At 43.8% G+C, this 22035-nt stretch overlaps 1 protein-coding gene across 1 annotated transcript in view; it reads left to right on the forward strand.

Annotated features, from left to right (window-relative positions):
- The window catches only part of LOC124551882 (major facilitator superfamily domain-containing protein 9-like), a 48264-nt gene that overhangs the window by 12381 nt on the left and 13848 nt on the right, over positions 1-22035 (forward strand). Inside the window, exon 3 of the mRNA XM_047126475.1 lies at positions 4186-4315. Coding sequence (XP_046982431.1) covers positions 4186-4315 — 130 coding nt within the window. The remainder of the gene's footprint in view (positions 1-4185; positions 4316-22035) is intronic.

Raw genomic sequence — 22035 nt, forward strand, 5'->3', positions numbered from 1 at the left:
ACGAATGGAAAAACTAGTAGAAGCCAACCTCGGGGAAGATCAGTTTGGATTCCGTAGAAACACTGGAACACGTGAGGCAATACTGACCTTACGACTTATCTTAGAAGAAAGATTAAGGAAAGGCAAACCTACGTTTCTAGCATTTGTAGACTTAGAGAAAGCTTTTGACAATGTTGACTGGAATACTCTCTTTCAAATTCTGAAGGTGGCAGGGGTAAAATACAGGGAGCGAAAGGCTATTTACAATTTGTACAGAAACCAGATGGCAGTTATAAGAGTCGAGGGACATGAAAGGGAAGCAGTTGTTGGGAAGGGAGTAAGACAGGGTTGTAGCCTCTCCCCGATGTTGTTCAATCTGTATATTGAGGAAGCAATAAAGGAAACAAAAGAAAAATTCGGAGTAGGTATTAAAATTCATGGAGAAGAAATAAAAACTTTGAGGTTCGCCGATGACATTGTAATTCTGTCAGAGACAGCAAAGGACTTGGAAGAGCAGTTGAATGGCATGGACAGTGTCTTGAAAGGAGGATATAAGATGAACATCAACAAAAGCAAAACAAGGATAATGGAATGTAGTCTAATTAAGTCGGGTGATGCTGAGGGAATTAGATTAGGAAATGAGACACTTAAAGTAGTAAAGGAGTTTTACTATTTGGGGAGCAAAATAAATGATGGTCGAAATAGAGAAGATATAAAATGTAGACTGGCAATGGCAAGGAAAGCGTTTCTGATGAAGAAAAATTTGTTAACATCGAGTATAGATTTAAATGTCAGGAAGTTGTTTCTGAAGTTGTATGGAGTGTAGCCATGTATGGAAGTGAAACATGGACGATAAATAGTTTGGACAAGAAGAGAATAGAAGCTTTCGAAATGTGGTGCTACAGAAGAATGCTGAAGATTAGATGGGTAGATCACATAACTAATGAGGAAGTATTGAATAGGATTGGGGAGAAGAGAAGTTTGTGGCACAACAAGACCAGAAGAAGGGATCGGTTGGTAGGACATGTTCTGAGGCATCAAGGGATCACCAATTTAGTATTGGAGGGCAGCGTGGAGGGTAAAAATCGTAGAGGGAGACCAAGAGATGAATACACTAAGCAGATTCAGACGGATGTAGGTTGCAGTAGGTACTGGGAGATGAAAAAGCTTGCACAGGATAGAGTAGCATGGAGAGCTGCATCAAACCAGTCTCAGGACTGAAGACCACAACAACAACAACATCTATTAATCGTTTATGACACAATAAATTTTTGTGTAATTCCATCCAAATTTAGTTCTTGAGGTGATACATATTCTCAAACTTAATCAGTTACATGTATGAGGGGGCGATCAGAAATTAATGCAACATCCCCCCCATCCCCTCCTTTGCCCTCAACCAGTTTTTATTGTAAAGTTGCGGACTGTGTTGCGGGACGTCGTCAAATATTCCCGCTTCAGCCAGTGTAGTTTCATGAAGTTCAGACAGGTAGCAGTTCTATACGTAACCTTCAAAACGGCTCTATAATGGATGTGCGTTCCAAGTGAAGAGCTACTGTTAAATTTCTTTTGGTGGAAAACCAGAACATGGGAGATATTCGTAGGCTCTTGTGCAATGTGTACTTTGACTTGGCAGTGTGAGTCATTGGGTGAGGTGTCTGTCATAGTCGCAATGAGGTTGCGCAACCCAATCCGATCTCCCACGTGCAGGCCGATTGCACGCATCTGCAAATTCTGCTGTGTTTGAATGTGCAGACACTCTCATTCAAGGTAATCACAATCAAATGCCTCACTGCACAACTGGATGTTACTGTTGGTAGTGGTGACATACTCGTCCCCCCGTTGGAGTACTCGAAGGTGTGTGCATGTTGGATCCCTTGCTGCCTAACGTGTGACCATAAAGAGCAAGAAAGGACCATGTGTGCAGAACTGTTTGGATGTTATGAGGCTGATCTTAACAATTTTTTATTTAACATTGCCACAAGTGATGAATCATATGTTCATCACTTTGAACTGGAAACAAAATGGCAATCCGTGGAGTGATGCCACACCACCTCTCCCCCAAAGAAAAAGTTCGAAGCTGGTGAAGTCAGGGTGATGGTCTTCTGGGACTCTGAAGGGGTTATTCTGTTTGGTATCTTCCCTCATGGTACAACAATTGACTCTAAAGTGTGATGTGCTACCCTCAGGAAATTAAAGAAATGACTTCAGGGTGTTTGTCACCACAAAAATGCAAATGCGTTTCTCCTTCTCCACAACAGTGCACAGCCTCGCAAGGGTGTGTACCTGGGACGATGTTGCAAAACTCCATCGGACTGTTCTTTCTCATCCATGCTACAGCCCGGATCTCTCACCTTCAGACTTTCGTCTGTTTGCCCAGTGAAGGAAACACTCCATGGGGAACAATACATGGATGAGGAGGAGGTTATTGATGCAGCAAGATGTTGGCTCCAACATCAACCAGTAGAGTGGTACCATGCAGGCATCCAGGCCTTAACAGTAAGGTGACATAATGCTGTCATATTGAATGTAGATTATATATAAAAACAAAGATGAGGTGACTTACCGAACAAAAGCGCTGGCAGGTCGATAGACACACAAACAAACACAAACATACACACAAAATTCAAGCTTTCGCAACAAACTGTTGCCTCATCAGGAAAGAGGGAAGGAGAGGGGAAGACGAAAGGAAGTGGGTTTTAAGGGAGAGGGTAAGGAGTCATTCCAATCCCAGGAGCGGAAAGACTTACCTTAGGGGGAAAAAAGGACAGGTATACACTCGCACACACGCACATATCCATCCACACATACAGACACAAGCTTTGGTCTTTAAATATGTCTGCTTGTGTCTGTATGTGTGGATGGATATGTGCGTGTGTGCGAGTGTATACCTGTCCTTTTTTCCCCCTAAGGTAAGTCTTTCCGCTCCCGGGATTGGAATGACTCCTTACCCTCTCCCTTAAAACCCACTTCCTTTCGTCTTCCCCTCTCCTTCCCTCTTTCCTGATGAGGCAACAGTTTGTTGCGAAAGCTTGAATTTTGTGTGTATGTTTGTGTTTGTTTGTGTGTCTATCGACCTGCCAGCGCTTTTGTTCGGTAAGTCACCTCATCTTTGTTTTTATATATAATTTTTCCCACGTGGAATGTTTCCTTCCATTATAATGAATGTAGATTATATTTGAAAATAGGATTTTGCAGCAAAGAGTGAGGAATAATATTGTGTATTGGAATCCTGAATAAAACCAACCTGCTTTCAGAAAAAGTGCATTGCATTTCTTAGTGAATGCCCCTTGTAAAAATAATTATTTTGGAATATTTAACTGTCAAGGCCATTCAGGTCTTTCCATTGTTTAATTTTAGAATATTTCCCCTTCTTGCAAATATTTGTGCAAATGCCCATGTAGACTATGCTGCAAATTACATCATACACAGAGATTCAATAATGTTGTTCATTTTATTCTTCAGTTATTCTTTTCCCGCTCAAATTGCTGTGGGTGTCCAGCTGGTGATAAGTGTTACTGTGTTCCCTCCCAACTTTGATTCCAGTTCTGCTGGAATCTTCTGGTTGTCGTAGCACACTACCTGTGACCTCCATGTGAAACTTTAATGTTGAAATTACTATAGCTAGATCATAAAGCACGACCATATGCTAACCTTTGGTATACACCTTTGAACTAAAAATATGTGTGTAGTTTGCTTGTCACAGGAATGGATAACCAAGAAATTATCTGTTGCGTCTACCTATGACAGACTGACTGGTTACAATAGCACTGTGTCCCGGGTAAATTATACTTGTTTCTGAGACAACATAAATGGTCCAAGTACTCTGTCTTGAGTGGAACCATATGGTAGCATCAATATGTGGTTATAATCATTTAAGTTTGTTGATCAAGCTACGAAACACCAACCTTTTTGGGCATGCTTTCTTCCTCAGTTAAAGCAACAGCTAAAAATGTGTAAGCTAGTAAATCTTGTTATAACAGCTGAAACAAATTGGTCATCATCAGTAATATTCTCAGTAATTTTGAAACGTACATAAGCTGAATCAGTAAATGTGAGGTTGTGTGAATTTGTAAAGGCTTGTAATTGACTTTTGCTGTTGTTTTATTCACAAACTTACAGTAATGCGAAAACTGTTTGTTGTACACTTACTTTTACAGTATACCTGACATAATAATTTCTAATAAATGACCTGTGTTAAATTTTCAGGGAAGTTGGAGTGACATCTATGGAAGATATCAAATTCTCATGTTCGTCCTAGCAGTTTGTTCAGTTTGCTACAGTTTCATTGGATTGACCACTGCTCTTTCTACGATATTGTTTTTAAGGTTTGTCCTAGGTAATAAATGATAGCATTTTGTATGTGTTACATATAATTTTAAGATTTTTCAAACGTTAAGAATCCCTATATGCAGGCTAAAAATTCTCATTAAGGAACTGCATACTAGTCTGACATTGGAAACGTTGGTGTTAAAACTTGAATAAATTGCTGTTAAAATATGGAAATGTAATGATGATATTGCAAAAATATAAAGCTATAATTACAAAATAAATTGTCATCCAGAAAACTGCTTGGAAAAGTGTTTATTTTAGAAATACACAAAATCAGCTCTGTAAAAGACATATTACCAAGTGGAAACTTGGAAACAAGTGAGAGAACCTTGATATGGCTCCAGCTTAGACAAATGTAGTACCATATTTGTGACAGGTTTCAAGAACAACTAACAACTAATTTCAGCCTTTCAGCCATAAAACTGTCAAGTAAAGTTAACCTGCACAAAGAATGTTCACGTGCAACTGTTGTCCACAATCCTTACAGACTGGAATAGCATTACAATGTGAAGACATGCTCGAATTTAATACTTTTGGAGCACCGCGTGGGGGAGGGAGGAGAGAGGTGGGGTGGGGGATGACATCTGCTTTCATATCACATCAGTAAACAATTACACTGACCTTTTCAGCAGTGAATCGCCCTCAAAGACCAAGATTAAGGCCCCAGTAGTGACCTTATTGTCCTTTGGCCCCCACTGCAAGAGGAGGCCTTTATGGAAAATGATGCCTTGAAGCACGTCTAGACTATTATGGGGAGTGATGGTCGCTGGAATGTTACCCAGTTTGTCAACAGGAAGCAATGCTTGTGGCTAGGCCAAGGGGATGATATTTTAATCAAAACTGATCCACTCTTCATTTTGGAGGCGGCTGCAACTTCCCCAAACTCGTTCTCTATAGTCTCTACAAAGAATAATAAGTATTGGTGGGAGTATTTCTCTGCTGATCACTTAGCTGAATGTTTCTCCCCCAACGCAACCAGGGAAGAAAACATTCTGGGGTCTCACTGCATTGACGAGGTTTTTCCTTCTGAAGAGATTATTAGGGCTGTATGACCAATATCAGTAGAAAGCTTCATCCGCTTCATATACGAATCATCTGTCATGGTGCCACTCCCTCCAAACGGGGGCTCTCCCCATCAGCACTTTTGCTCTGAGTCCCCATGCCCCAGTCATGATTGGCACGTGGTTAGACACTGGACTCGCATTCGGGAGGACGACGGTTCAATCCCGCGTCCGGCCATCCTGATTTAGGTTTTCCGTGATTTCCCTAAATCGCTCCAGGCAAATGCCGGGATGGTTCCTTTCAAAGGGCACGGCCGACTTCCTTCCCCGTCCGTCTCTAATCCGATGAGACCGATGACCTCGCTGTCTGGTCTCCTTCCCCGAAACAACCAACCAACCATGATTGGCACATACTCCTTGGCATACATGTGGAGGTTCCAGCTCGGGCAGGAACAGTGTGATTTCTGCGTGGTGAGGGGGCTACAACCATGCAAGTACTTATTGACACTACGGCTTGGTGCCGAATGATCCAGTGAAAGAAGTCAGAGTGTAACTGGCACTCCAACAGTACTCTTCACTCACTGTCCTTTGAAGTGTGAATTTCCTGAGCAAGTTAATAAATACCTGTCAGTGAAATGTCTCCCACATGATCAGAATCATCTCCTCAAACTCTGAGGATTTTCTCTGCCCAGGCACTGGGTGTTTGTGTTGCCCTCATCATATTGTCATCATTTGTGACAGTGGACCGTGTGAAAATTGGACTGTGTGCAGGTGCTGATGACTGCGCAGTTGAACGCCTCACAAACCAAACATCCTCAGATTCTTCTGTGCTGACAACTCTTTGTTGAGAACCTTGGTCAGTTCAGAGTAGCTTCAGGCAATCCAGTGTGTAACAGTTACTATCCATGGTGATAAATTTTCCCACTTAGGATGACACCTGTTGGAAACATCCATATTTACATTCATTTAGCTTAATGGGCACCACATTCTGCTGCACAATAAATGAAATGAATGTTTGCTGGTTTCTGTAATGAGCAAACTCTTCTGTAGACACCTCACACAGTTGTAATTAATAAAAAAAAGAAGGGTAGAGCCATGATAGTCAGTGTGGCCGGCAATTGTTTTCCATGAAACAGTTAGGTAACGAATATATCACACACATTTCTCCTTGAATATCTTGCATCACCTGAAATAGTAATTTCCTGCCATTGGTGCCTTATCTCAGAAGTCCCTGCTGTCTATTTCGGGGAAGGCAACACCTCTGGCAAGTGGGCACTCTTTTAGGTCTAAAAAGTCTAAGTTCAAAAATAAATCTCTTGCAATTCCTTTTGCTTCTTCCTTTTTGATGATGTCACTGGTGAAACCAGTTTTTTGTCTAGTGTGAATTTTATATTTGTTCACTGGTACACTGTCAGAATTGATTTTAGAGCATAATGAAATACTATTGAATGATGTAAATCTTGCTTCTACTTCACCTCTGGCAGCTGACATTTACATGAATTCACATCACGAAGGTGCATACTTGCAAGAAATTTAGCCACTGTAGTATCTTCAGTGTTACATCAGCATTTTATAGACTGAATCACTTAAAACTTGCACCACTTTTGTTTGTGTACAGTTAAAGAAACTGAAACAAGGTTTTCATCATTTGAAGGTATGGAGAGCAGCATATAGATTTGTTCTGTGTTTAACCATGTAACTCTTGCATCAACAGAGGTATTGAAGCCATGTGTTCCCTTTCAGTGGAATGGTGCACTTCTAAATAGCATCAGTATTTATTAACAGGTCGCAAGAAGTCATAAATCGGAATGTTTTTCCAGTGATCAAGAGGAAGGGGAGAACCATTTGAAAGAGTGATCCCCTCCTCTCCCCTATGTTCATAAAGTCTTGGAAGGGCTTGCTCATGCCTCAGAAACTACACTGATGGAAAAAACATCAACACAAAGTAGTGGTGGTACAACACAAATGGAAGTTGGTAGGTGTTTCTACATCTGAAAGATTGTGGCTATTCAAATTTTGCACCATCAGAGTGGTAGTAATAGTGCCACAGTTAGGATGAGATTGGACGTGTTGAGTTGATGTGAGTCAAAAATGCCTTTAAGATGGCACACCATTATCAATACCTCACAGAGTTTGAACAAGGTGCTGTAATAGGGCTATGAGAACTGGAAGTTCCTTCTGTGACATTGCAAAAAGACTTACTAACAGGAATGTATCCACTGTACATGGTTTCTGGCAGTGGTGGTCACGAGACTGCACAGCTATGAGATGACCAGGCTCTGGATGGCCACATGGCATTACCAAGAGCGAAGACCATTGTGTTTGGGGTATGGCACTGGCACATCATACCGTATCTGCTGCAGCAGTTTAAGGAGTAGTTGGCGTTACAGTGATGCGCTGAACTGTTAAAAATAGATTGCTTAAACCACAGCTCCAAGCCAGATGCCCTTTAGCGTGCATTCCACTGACTCCAAACCACCACCATTTGCAGCTCCAGTGGTATCAAGCAAGAGCTCATTGGACAGCTGGATAGACGTCTGTTGTGTTTTCTTATGAAACTGGTTCTGTCTTGATGACAGTGATGGCCATGTGTTGGTTAGGAGGCCAGGCGAAGCCTGCAACCAGTCTTGTCTTCATGCTAGACACATTGGACCTACACCTGGGGTTTAGTCTGGTGTGCAATTTCATATGACAGCAGTCTCGTGGTTATCCCACACACCCGACTACAAATTAGTACATCAACCTGGTGATACGACCTGTAGTGCTGCTTTTCGTGAACAACATTCCAAGGGTGTTTTCTATAGGATAATGGTCAACCTCATACCACTTTTGTAACCCAACATGCTCTGCAGTGTGTCAACATATTGCTTTGGCCCATTTGATCACCAGATCTATCTCTAATTGAGCACATATGGGACATCATCGGACTAAAACTCCAGCATCATCCACAATCAGCATTAACAGTCCCTGTATTGACCGACCAAGTGGAAACAGGCATGGAACTCCATCCCACAAGCTGACATCCAGTACCTACAACACAGTGCATGCACATTTGCATTCTTGCATTCAGCATTTACAATGACTTATCTCATGCTTGCTTTATCCTATGATCTTACAGTTTTAATCACTTAAACCTGTTACCTAGACAAATGTATTCCCAAAATTTAGTTACTCTACATTAATTATTTTCTGGTATTGTGATTTTCTTCTTTCAGTCTATTAAACAATTAAGAAATGGTTTCTTGATGGTTGAAATGAACAGTGGAACATCTAAGGAAGTCAAAAAACTTTGATGATAATGGCATAGCTTTTATGAAATTAATTAATTCATTAGTTTAATTAATTAATTAATTAATGCATGCTCAACTGCCTCAACTCACACAAGTTTGTGATCGCATGCCATGATAATATGGGCTTGAGTATCTCTTTGCTGAAGGACAAAAAATTCAAGAAGAGTCCCTGAGGCAGAAGCCAAGAATGAATATGATGTCACAAAACCTCCTTTCTTTGCCATTTCTTGTGACCTTGATGAAGAAACCTGTCCACAAGATAGATGCTTCATCAGGAATGATGTCCAGTGAAACACTACCCATGCCTGCCCTTATACCTGTCAATGCAGACAGAGTAAGGACGTAGCAATGCAGACAACCATGACCACTCTGTTCATCAATCTTGAAGAGAAAGAATCAAGACATTCAGACTGCAAACTTTCCTGAGTGCCATCAGATGTCATACTGACCGTTGAGGAGGACAGCTTGGTGTTGGCTGCCTCATCACCAGAACCCAGAAAGCCCCTCCACTCCCCCTCACTTTACCAGTTCATCACTGTCCCAACGCAGAGGTAGTGCTAAGTTAAAAACCATGATGCTAGAATGGCTTCAGTACTTCATTGCAGTGTGAATGCATACAGGCCTCATTTTGAGGAATTGAAACTGCTCGTCCAGAACAGACCTTTCTGAATCTGTTTCGAAGACATTCATTTTAAACATACCAACACACCTGCACTTGCAGGCTATCACATCCACAGGAAAGACAACCTTACTGGTGACAGCATGAAAAGTGGTATAAGGGTGTTTGTCAAGGACATATTCCATTTCTCACCTGTGCCCTTAACAAAAACACTACGGACGGTGGCTGTCATGATAAAGGCTTGTGTTCTTGCCATGGTGTGGTCTGTGTATCTACTGCCCCATTAGCCCGTTGATGGTGAGAACCTCAAACAGCTTACAGCTGAACTGCCCCATCCCTTTCTCCTCTAAGAGATTTTAATGCACACAGAGCAATGTGGAGTCCAACAATCCTTGCTCCAGGGGGTTGAGAGATTGAGGGTCTCATGCAAATTGGAAACATATTGATAAACGTGGGTCAAGCTACTCATTTCAGCTACTAGTTTTTCCATGCCACTGACCTCTCCTGCTGCTCACTTGCCATTTCAGATGCTGATCAGTGTGAGGTGGATGATGATGATCATGAGAGTGACCACTATTCCATCTGCAAGATGTAGCAGATCCTGAAAGGAGGCCACTGTGATGGCTGCTCATAAAGCCAGGCTGGATACTTTACAGCCATTTAACTGTTTTCGAGCATTGTGTATGCGTCCAGGAATGGGAGGATCACATTACAGCCATGAGTAACCAAGGTGCTGATGCATCCATCTCCAAGTCATCAGGAGCACTTATGAGGAAGCATTTCTCTTGATGGAATGATGAATATCATTCTGTGATGAGGGACAGGAAGGGGGCTATGCAAGGTTCAATCAGTGCTCTACAGATGAGAATCCTGCAGCCTTTCAGCAGACGAGGAGACTAATTCAAAAGAGTAAGCCGAGATCTTGGCAAGAGTTACTGAACTCCACCAGTAGATCCACAAGTCAAGTATGAGAGGCCATTAGGGTGAGGACTGTCAGTAGCAGCTGTATGAGAGCAAGGATGCCTCCTAATGTTAGCAGGCTGAGTCTAGACAGGGCCCAGCTTTTTGTCATTATCATATAATAAAGGAAAGGTTTGGTTGGAATTTCTGTTCCACCAAAATGGAGGAATACAACCACCCTTTCTCCCTTTCTGAATTGGATTCTGGATTCTCAGTAGCTTGTGGTACTGCACTCGGTCATGACTTGACAAGCTATAGCTTCCCCCCAGGGGGTCCACAACTCTTTTATGGATACGTGCGTAGCGAGCACGGGACCCCGAGCTAATGTGGCCCTCCTTCCTTTCCGGGCTGCATACATAACTTTTCCGCATCCTTCCCTATCCCCCATCTTCGCCCCCCCTCCCCTCACCTCTGGCTCTTTCCTTCCCTTTCTCCCCCTCTGGGAGTATGGTTTGTGCCTACGTCCAGAGACGGACGCTCGTAAATGTAACGCATTCTTCGCCTTCTCTGCTTGTATGTCTTCATCCTTCCTTTGTCCTTCTCTTTTCCTTACCTCTTCTCTTTAACCTTTTCTCCGCTGCGGCGTTTGAGACCTCTCTCCTTTCCTTTCCCATTCTTTGTTTTTCCCTTTCTCTTTCTTCCTCCCTGTGCGTGTCTGAAGGCCGACCCACGCATTTTTGTGCGTAGCCGGTGACGGGGTAACACGTAATTCCCCGCCCCGGATAGACAGGTAGGACACGTACGTACCCCCTGGTAACGGCCAGGCCCAGGGAGGGGTGATTACCCGAGCTGATACCTTCCGAAAGTGCCGATTGGTCCCTCCATCCGTTTGTCGGGAGGTGTGAACAATCACCTAAGGTGGGAGTGCCCTCAGAGAGGGCCCCCACAAGGAAGGAGCGCACTATCGGAGACGCCAGTAATCACGGGGGATTCTTCCGCAATGGTTTCCTCACCTTCCACTATGTCTGCTCACAAGCGTAAGTTCACTGAGTCTCAGCCACAGACAGTTCTTCCATCGTTGCCACAGTTCCTTGTTGTTTCTCGGTCTGACGAAGGTCACGACTTCTCCACGGTCAACCCTTTCATTATTCAGAAAGGTGTCGACGCAATTGCAGGTCCTGTGAAGTCTTGTTCCAGATTATGGAATGGCACCTTGTTGTTAGAAACAGTCAGTGCCCTCCAGGCACAAAAATTGCTGCGTACTTCACTGCTCCACACCTTCCCTGTCCGGGTTGAAGCGCACCACACTTTAAATTCCTCGCGTGGAGTCGTTTATACACGCTCCCTCGATGGATTGTCTGACGAAGAAATTCAGCACTACCTGTCTGACCAGGGCGTAACGGCTGTTCATAGAGTTATGAAAAGGGTTGACACGAACATCATTCCAACCCGCACTGTCTTCTTGACATTTGACAAAGTTCAACTCCCATTGAAAATCAAAGCAGGCTATGAGACAATTTCCGTTCGCCCTTACGTCCCAAACCCTACGCGTTGCTATCGGTGTCAGCGGTTCAATCACACCAGCCAGTCCTGTTCCAATCCGGCCAAATGTGTTACGTGTGGCAAGGATGCCCATGAGGGTGCTTGTCCACCTCCATCCCCTCGCTGCATCAACTGTATGGGTGACCACGTTGCTTCCTCTCGAGATTGCCCCGTTTTTCAAGATGAAAAGCTCATCCAGGAAATCAGAGTGAAGGAAAAGGTATCGACCTTTGCTGCTCGAAAATTATTCACCAGTCGACAGCCCACCGTGCCTCAGACAGGAAAATACAGCACTGTCGTTGCTTCTCCTCGGCCAACAAAGGAGGCGGCCACGCAGACTTGTGACCTCACCTTTAGTGCCACGGTCGTCAGATCGGCCAGCGCAAAGATCGCCCATTCAACCTCACCACTTTCGCCTGCCCACTCTTTGGCTCACCCTTCATCGGGTTCTGCTAAATCTCGAGCCCAAAAGTCAGACACCAATATTTCGAAAAAAGAGCATACTCGTGAAGATTTTTTACGTACCCCAACTTCCCAACCATCGGTTCCTCCTCCATCTAAGCATCATATTTCCAAGAAAGCTACTAAGAAACCCATTTCATCTCCCTCTCCGCCAAGGCGTGTCCCATCTACAGCACCACCTGGCGGAAATCGCCCTCGGCCATCTTCTGTGTCGCCGAGGCGCACTGCTGGCGGCCGATCAACCGGCCGATTGTTGGTGGCAGGAGCTGCTGCTGAACAACCTATGGATCAGGATCTTCTGCCTTCGGCTGAATGCCATTCCATGCTGTCGGTCGCAAGCTCTGAGCAGTCGATGAGTTGACAGCAACCTTGGTCACATTCCTCCAATTTTCTGTTCACCCTATGTCCATTATCCACTGGAATATCTGCGGCATTCGAACCAATCGGGATGAATTATCGATCCTCTTACGATCCTACTCGCCAGTCATCTTCTGTCTTCAGGAAACAAAGCTGCGTCCCCATGACCTCTTTGTTCTCCCCCATTTTCAGTCCGTCCGATTTGACCTCCCTTCTGTTGAAGGCACTCCAGCCCATGGAGGACTCATTATTCTTCTCCATGATACTCTCCATTATCACCCAATCCCCTTAAACACTTCCTTCCAAGCTGTCGCTGTCCGTCTTTCCCTTTCTGGATATACCTTTTCTCTTTGTACTGTATACATTCCATCGTCCATACCAATGGCACGAGCTGATCTCCTTCATCTTCTTGGTCAGCTTCCACCCCCCTATTTGCTGGTTGGGGACTTCAATGCCCACCACCCGCTTTGGGGATCTCCACATCCTTGTCCACGTGGCTCACTATTGCTAGACATCTTCCACCAAGCGGATCTAGTTTGCCTCAACACTGGGGTCCCTACATTTTTGTCTGCCTCCACGACAAATTTCTCTCACTTGGACCTTTCGGTCGGTACTGTTCCGCTAGCTCGGCGCTTCGAATGGTTCGCCCTTGACGATACACACTCGAGTGACCACTTTCCATGTGTCCTTCGACTGCAGCCTAAACTGCCCTATGTGTGCCTGCGACACTGGACGTTTGCCCAAGCCGATTGGACACTTTTTTCGTCTCTAGCGATATTCAATGACCGTCACTTTCCCAGCGTCGATGATGTCACACATATTACCGATGTTATTCTTACAGCTGCGGAACGTTCAATACCACGCACCTCCGAATTGCCCTGGCGCCCCCCCAGTTCCTTGGTGGAACGAGGCGTGCCGTGACGCAATACGTGAGCGACGACGTGCTCTTCGCGTTTTCTGCCACCATCCTACTTTGGCCAACTGTATCCGCTATAAGCAGTTCCGTGCGCGATGGCGTCGCGTCATCCGCGATAGCAAGAAGGCAAGCTGGAAATTCTTTATTAGCTCATTTAACACCTTCACTCCCTCCTCGGAAGTTTGGAATCGGCTTCGACGGTTATCAGGCGTGCCTAGTTTCTCCTCGGTCTCTGGGCTCACTGTCGGGCATGATACATTAGTGGACCCCGTCGCAATTTCTAACTCATTGGGTCAGCACTTTGCTGAGATTTCGAGCTCTTCAAATTACCCGCCAGCGTTTCTCCCGAAGAAACGTGCAGCGGAAGTGCGACCTCTTGCTTTCTCCTCTCAAAATCGCGAAAGCTACAATACTGTTTTCTCCATGTGGGAACTCCAACATGCGCTCTCTTCTTCTTGCTCCTCTGCCCCAGGACCGGATGGTATCCACGTCCAAATGTTGCTGCATTTACCAACCCATAGTCTGCGTTACCTCCTTCACCTTTATAATCGAATTTGGACTGACAGTACTTTTCCCAGACGATGGCGGGAAGCTATCGTCATTCCTGTTCCGAAATCTGGACAAACATCTCCCCTCTAGCTATCACCCCATTTCTCTCACGAGTAGTGTATGTAAGGTTTTGGAGCGTATGGTGAATTGCCGTTTAGCTTGGTGGCTGGAGTCCCGAAGTCTTTTAACACCTGCCCAATGCAGATTCCGAAAGCATCGTTCTGCAGTTGACCATCTTGTTGCTCTCTCCACTTATATCATGAACAATTTTCTCCGGAAACGCCAAACAGTAGCAATATTTTTTGACCTGGAGAGAGCATACGATACCTGTTGGAGGACAGGCATCCTCCGCACACTGTTCTCTTCGAGGTCAGCTGCCCCTTTTTCTTCGCAAATTTATGGCATAGTGCACATTTAGAGTGCGGGTGAACACTACTCTCTCCCGTACTTTCTCCCAAGAAAACGAGGTACCCCAGGGCTCCGTGCTGAGTGTTGTACTGTTTGCCATTGCCATAAATCCAATTATGGATTGTCTCCTTCCTGATGTCTCGGGCTCCCTCTCTGTGCACAATTTTGTGATCTTCTACAGCTCTCAACGGACCAGCCTTCTTGAATGACGTCTTCAAGGATGTCTCGATCGCCTCCACTCTTTGAGCATCGAAACCGGCTTCCGTTTTTCTCCCAGTAAGACCGTTTGTGTTAATTTTTGGCAACGTAAGGAGTTTCTTCCACCCTCCTTACATCTAGGACCTGTCAACCTTCCATTTTCGAACGTCGCTAAATTCTTGGGTCTTATGTTTGACAGGAAACTGTGCTGGTCCTCCCACATTTCCTATCTTTCGGCTCGCTGTCTGCGATCCCTCAACACCCTCCGTGTCCTGAATGGTACCTCCTGGGGAGCGGACCGAGTGGACCTTCTCCGCCTCTATCGCGCCTTAGTGCACTCGAAATTGGACTATGGAAGCATAGTTTACTCCTCTGCTCGGCTGTCTATTCTTCGGTGTCTCGACTCTATCCACCACCGTGGATTACGTTTAGTGTCTGGAGCTTTTTACACCAGCCCTGTGGAAAGCCTTTATGCTGAGACTGCTGAACCTCCAATGTCCAATCGGCGAGCAGTCCTTCTGAGTCGTTATGCTAGCCATCTGTCTTCCATGCCTGCTAATCCAGCCCATGACATTTTTTTCGACGCCTCCTTCGATGTAGGGTATGCAGGCCGCCCCTCCTCCCTACTACCACCGGGAGTCCGCTTCCGTCAACTGCTTCATTCTCTTTCCTTCCGCTTTCCTAAAACCCTCTTGACAACCTGGGGTACAGCACCGCCTTGGCTCCGTCCCCGGATCTGCCTGCTCTGTGACCTTTGTAAGTTTCCCAAGGATGGTACCCCTTCACTTGTTTATCGTCGGGCATTTTCTGCTCTATGTGCACAAATGACGGAAGCCACATTTATTTACACTGATGGCTCAGAAACATCGTTTGGTGTGGGGAGTGCCTATATTGTTGGCGACACCCCAAATCAATTTCGGCTTCCCGACCAGTATTCGGTTTATACTGCGGAGCTTTACGCTGTTCTCCAGGCTGTCCACTACATCCGCCGCCATCAACGGATACAGTATGTTATCTGCTCACATTCTCTCAGCTCTCTCCTCAGTCTCCAAGCTCTTTACCCTCTCCACCCTCTGGTCCACCGGATTCAGGACTGTCTGCACTTGCTCCACCTGGGGGGCGTCTCGGTGGCGTTCCTCTGGCTCCCGGGACACGTTGGTATGTGTGGAAATGAGGCGGCCGATATAGCGGGCAAGGCTGCAGTCTCTCTTCTTCGGCCAGCTATTCAATCGATTCCCTTCGCCGACCTACGGAGCGTTTTATGTCGTCGTGTTGTTCTTTTATGGCACGCACATTGGTCGACACTTCCCCATAATAAATTGCGGGATGTGAAAGCTCTTCCTTGTGCTTGGACCTCTTCCTCCCGAACGTCGGGAGGAGTTAATTTTAACTCGACTCCGGATAGGGCACTTGTCTTTTTAGCCATAGACATCTTTTAAGCGGCGATCCTCCCCCACTCTGTCCCCACTGCTCTCAGCTGTGGACGGTAAGACACCTTTTAATTGAGTGCCCCTATTTTACTCCGTTACACGCCCGTCTACAGCTGTCGCCTGATATATCATCAATTTTAGCAGATGACACACGCTCGGCCGATTGTGTTCTCGAGTTTATTAGTGCCAGTGAAATGACGTTATTCATTTGAAGCTTGTTTTGGGGACAACCAACCTCTTTATGTAGTGGATTTTTAAGCCTTCCTTCTGCTTTTAGTTTCTCCAATTTTTTGAGTTTCATTCCCATTGCTGCTGGTTTCCATTTTCGGTTTTTTACTGTTTCCTAAGTACGGACAAGGCACTAATGACCATAGCAGTTTTGCGCCCTCAAACCAAAACAAAAGAAAAAAGCTATAGCTTGTTGAAACATTTGAACCTGTAGCCGAAGGAGGTCCTCCAAATCTGCAATGAAATCGGGAGCACTTCTCCACTGATGGAAAGAATCTATTTTAATTGTGATTTTTTAAAACTATGGAAGGATTGTACTAACCTCAGTAGTTGTAGAGTCAAGCTAACTAGTTGTGTAGGAAAGATACTGGAATGTATGGTGAGTTGGCACCAAGTGTGGGTTTCCAAAACCAGATCACTACTAAATCACTCCAGTAGCAGTTTCAGGAAGTATCCCTACACACTTAATAATCTGAACCTGCTAGAAGCAGTGATTCACCAAGATTTTCTACCTAAGCGACACCTTGTCAGTGTGTTCTTAGATTTATAAATGACTGTGATATTGCCTGGATGCATAGTGTTTTGTTGCAGGTTGGGTTTCTGTAGCAGTTTCCCCACTTTTATACAGTCCTTCTCAGAAAAGTATTTCCAATACATGGTTGTGAATGTCCAGTCTTACCATTTGAAGTGGGAGAGTGGCATCACTCAAGGAAGTGTAATAAGTGGAATAGCATTTGCCATTGCAATAAACAGTATTATGTCTAAGGGAAGACATCTGTACAGTGTTCCTTGTTTGTGAATGACTTTTTCATATTCACTGCTCTCCAACTTTGCAACAGCTACTAGGCAATTTCATTTGATGATCAGGTGATAGGAGGAATGGGCAAACACCACAGGTTTCAAATTCTCTTCACAGAAAACTGTGTGTTGACTGTAATCGTTCCCACTCTACTATTACTTTACCTGGCCTAAAAGAGGAGGACACCATTCTCACATTTAGTAAATGTTAAAATATCTGGGTCTCACTTTAGATGAGAGGATAATGTGGCTGCCACACCTTGCAGAAATGAAGATGATTCAATGCTTCAAACGTTTTCAGATGACAGGTCTGGGGGTGCTGACAGGGCATTTTAGCTCCAGTTTTATAAAGCCTTCATGCAAACCTGGCTTGAATATGGATGCCATATTTATGAATCGGCAAAGCTGTCATACCTCAAAATGCTAGATACAGTTCGCTGTAAGGAAAGTCCATCCCCTTATCTCTGCAAGAATAGAAACTAATTGAATCAATGAAAAAAAGCATTGAAGAAACCCAGACTAATACCTACCAAACAGAGGCAGCCTAACTCCAGATCAGTGGCAGTAACTACAAGTTCACAACAAAATCTCAGGTGTTTGGAATTCTATCTTGTGTTTATGAAAGAGGTTTTTAATTTAATTAATTCTGACTTATTGCCCTCAATGGCTATTAAGTCCTGTAGCAGTACTGGAAACTGTTACCAATGCGGATTCACTTTTATACTCATCTGTTACAATTCTACAGCAACAAAGCAACCAGAATTAATGTTCAACCCAAATATGTTCCATGACCTAAACATTTACTGACACAGCTATTAGAGAGTTACTGCATCCAGGTATTCAGTGGTCTTCTTTAAAAGAAGAGCTTGCTGTAATGTTCTGTAACTTTTATGTAACATGCCACATAATTGGTAACTTACCAGAAATTTCACATGCAGTTAAGTTTCAAATAACTCATTGTAAGAAACTAAATTTCAACAAATGATGACAAACTTAAGTCGCTTTACTTTTATGGTAAAATAACTGAAAGAACAGACAAATTTCTGTAGAGCAGCTCCACATATAACTAGCCTGTAAGACAGCTACCAAGTAACTCTGTCACTCATTAAGAAGCAGCTCAAAGCCACACTCTTAAGTGTGGGAAATGCTTAATTCTCATTGACTGATAAACTGAATGGCTGATAAGAATGGCTCCTGTTGTCAAACACTAAGGGTATTCCAGAATGAGATTTTCACTCTGCAGCGAAATGGGCTTAGTTTCACCAAGTGTATTCCTCGACCCAACTAGGATTACAGAAATTAAAGATGGGAAAAAATCTAAATTTACATCATCAAAGCTAAACAGAAACACACACACAAAAAAAAAAAAATTATCCCCAGAAATAAAATATTAAATCTTCTGGCTGCTAACACTTACTTTGGATGCTTTCGTGTTGAACCATTCACACAGGACATACATAACATGTACCTCACTACAACACAGAATTTTCCTGCATGTACTTCTACATGATTTCTAATAAAATAAACATCCACAATTCACATGTTCATTCCATACACTCTCTCACTCCAGAACTATCACACAACAAAATTTAATTTAATAATATTTTGAAATAATTTCTTTTTCACCAGCAAGTTAATGTAGCCACTAAAAATATTATAGATAAGCAATTACCCTAAACTGATGATTTAACCTTAGCTTCAGATGAAATTGTAAGCAGATATGTTACAATCTGTAACTCAGTTTAATATTACAGGAAAATTTACTGTAGTTTTTAAATAATCTTTTGTTTTTCTGGAAGTATCATACACAATGGTACAAAATTTTAACAGTACAGTTTTATTAATAATGCAAGGCTGTATATGAAGTACGAAATAAACTAGATAAGAATTAATAATATTGCTTTAAATTCATAGGAAGTGTGAATATATGCTTTGACCATATGCTAGGCTGACACAGTACACAGGCTCACAGCCTCAGCTTCTAGCATGCCTAGAGAGAAATAAAAGGCTCAAATTATTGCAGATGGTAGGCATTAAGATCCAAAAGTAGGACCAGGTTAGGGGATACCTCTGGCTACTGAAGAATCCCAGATTACTTTCTGAATTGTGTAGCTACAGGAAGAATTGTACACCAGATTTTATTTTTAAAGTTTGAGATTTTAGTTCACTACCCAAATTTTATTAGTGTTTGCCCTGATGGGTCTAAGCAAGGTGGACTTTCTTAGCTGCCCCATCATGTTCCCTGAATTAGTCCTTAGGTTGAGGTTCCCAGAGCACTTTCCCGTTTATTTTGCAGAAATGGTTGGTATGTTGAGGGCGCTGGAGCAGATGAGATGGCATTGTGTCGTGAAATCCCTCATCTGTTCAGACTCCCAAAGTGTCCATTTGCTGTTGATCAGATGCACTCAACAGATAGGATTGTTCAAGAAGTCCAGAACACTCTCCTTCTCTTTCAAAGACAGGAAAAGGAAATAATTTGTTTGGCATTCTGGCAGACATCAGGACTGAAGGAGATGAACTTGCTGTTGTGGGTTCCAAGAAGGCTTGCTCTATTTGACCTCCTGCTTACTGTTAATTTGTCCATCAGGCTGCCACTTGGAAGACCATGAGTTGGTGGGAGATTCAGTGGGTGGAAGTGAGGAACAATAAGCTGCAGTCATTGAAACTTTCAGTGTGACAGGGACTTCTGTCCTTTCTACCATGACAGGCTGCACAAGTAGCACCTGCAAGGCTCATTGGGACATTGCCAATTGACACACGGCTTCCTTGTACGTTGCAAAGAGCCATCAGTCTGTTGAAGATGTGGCACACAGCAGCCATTAAGACATATTTTACTGAAGTATGTTTTATATGATGACCTCAGGGCAGACCTCTCTCTCTCTCTCATGGGATCTACCCTCTTATTTTAACAGATACTGAGGCTGGGCAATGGAGATAAATGCTGGGGACTTTGTATTTTATTTTTTTAAAAAGGTTTTGTGTGATACCAGGACTCTCTCTCTCTCTCTCTCTCTCTCTCTCTCTCTCTCTCTCTCTCTCTCTCTCTCTCTCTCTCAAAATATTGGGTGTGAGATTTTAGCATGTTGCGGAGTGGTGTGGTCACCCATTATTTCTAGATAGCACCAAGCAATAATAATCTAAGCCTGTTTCACTGTATCAATACTGATACTTTATCCTTGATGTTGTCTACTTATTCTGCTACCATGTTTTTCTCTATTTCATTTGTGTGTGCTGATGACCTCCATGTTGAATACCCTAAGTAATAATAATAATAATAATAATTTACATGCAACTTTAGTTTTACCAGTGCTGAAGTGTGCAAAAGTTCTCTTTGTGTGTTGTGAATTGAGTTGCCATTTTCTCTCTAAGCCTAGAGGATCCATATATTTCAATGTGTAATTCTAGAATTTCTCCTGTGCACATAGAATTAGTGAGTTCCAGTTCTGGGAAAAACCTTTCAAATTTCTCCTACTTGAAACAGGAAGACCTACGAAACCAAGCACCTATAAAAATATTACATTGTCAGTAGGCAATATATTGTTAGTAGCACAAGAAACATACTAAATTCTTCTTTACATCAATATAAGAGTATAGGTGTAGTGACCCACGTAAGGTTCCACACGTGTGATCCAGATGTGCAGCTGTACCACACTCCACAGAAGTCACAAGGTGCTAGCACCAGCCAAGGCCTCTACTCTCAGATGAACGTGCAGCCCCTTGTAGGGCACTTGACTGGCAGGCCGTTGACTTAGTCAGACACAGCCAGCCTCGCTCTGTCATAAGTTGACATTCAGCCTATGTTTCTCGAACTAGCAGTGCAACCACTCCATGGCAAGTGTTTTCCTGTTCTAGTATTCGTGAAGTGATAATGTTGTTTGTTATTTTCTGTGTGTTCTTGTAGTTGGAACACGTTGGTGGCGAGTAGGGTCGTTCACTTGTTTCATTGTGTGGTTGCTTTTCACATTTGGTTGTGACATTGATGCTCTGCTTCAAACATTGTTGCAACAACAGACAGAACTGTCATGTGACAAGCTATGCTGGTCTTGCTCTCTCCCTCCTTGTTTCTGGCTGTTTCCTCCATTTCTGCCATCTGACGAGGTGGCTGAAGATTGGGAAGTGTACAGACACTGCCTAAAGCAATATTTCCACGTCTTCCACTTTACAGATACGAAAGTATGTCATGCGCTGTTTTTGTCATGGATTTCTTCCACCTTGTATCAGGTGGTTGTATTAGGTGGTGAGGCAGTTCACCCCATTGCAGGAACCTTCATCGTTGTCTTTTGACAACTTGTGCTGTTTGTTGTCTTTCTGTTATTGCCACCACATGCACCTTTTGGCCGCCAGTATTGAATTCAACCAGTGGATGAAACAGCCCCATCACTCGTATTGTGCCTGGGCCGTGACTCTCCAAGGCCTTAGTCGCTTTGCAACTTGGCCACATCCAAATCAAAAGAGTCGTTTTGTGGATGTCATGCTTCACAATGCTCTAATTCACTCTGCAATGGGCCCTGCAATCAGGAAACACTTTCCTTGATGAGGTGTTGTTCATTGCACAGTTGCATTAGATCTCACATGCCACTGGTCGGCAGCTGGAAGCATGGTGTGATGTCATGTCAGTGCAGAGTGGACTGGCTGCACCTGCTGCATCCATGAAGGACAACACAGTGGTGGTGCAAGCTGGCCGACCTGGTGGCTTCTGTGCAACACACAAAGTGCATTCCAGCTGCTGCTCCCTGTTGCCATCATGTGCATCTTGTTACTCTCAGTGTGAAAGATCAGTGTCTCCAGTGTTGATTTGTCTGTCATTAGTGTTGCAAAACGCCACATTGCATAGTCTGCCGCCCAAGGCACAGAATGCAGTATCAGGGAACGTGGTTGTGGATATCCGGGAATTGTCATTGTCAGGGTTGGTTCCCAATCAGGAGTCCAACAACTTTTTGTGAAGGTTTTGGTTCTCTTGGGGCAGCTGTGCCCACAGGTGGACCCAGGTGCAGCAGTTTCCCTACTTCATACCCCAACATACTTAGAC

Source organism: Schistocerca americana, chromosome 1 (genome assembly GCF_021461395.2).
Source record: "Schistocerca americana isolate TAMUIC-IGC-003095 chromosome 1, iqSchAmer2.1, whole genome shotgun sequence".
Taxonomy (NCBI): domain Eukaryota; kingdom Metazoa; phylum Arthropoda; class Insecta; order Orthoptera; family Acrididae; genus Schistocerca; species Schistocerca americana.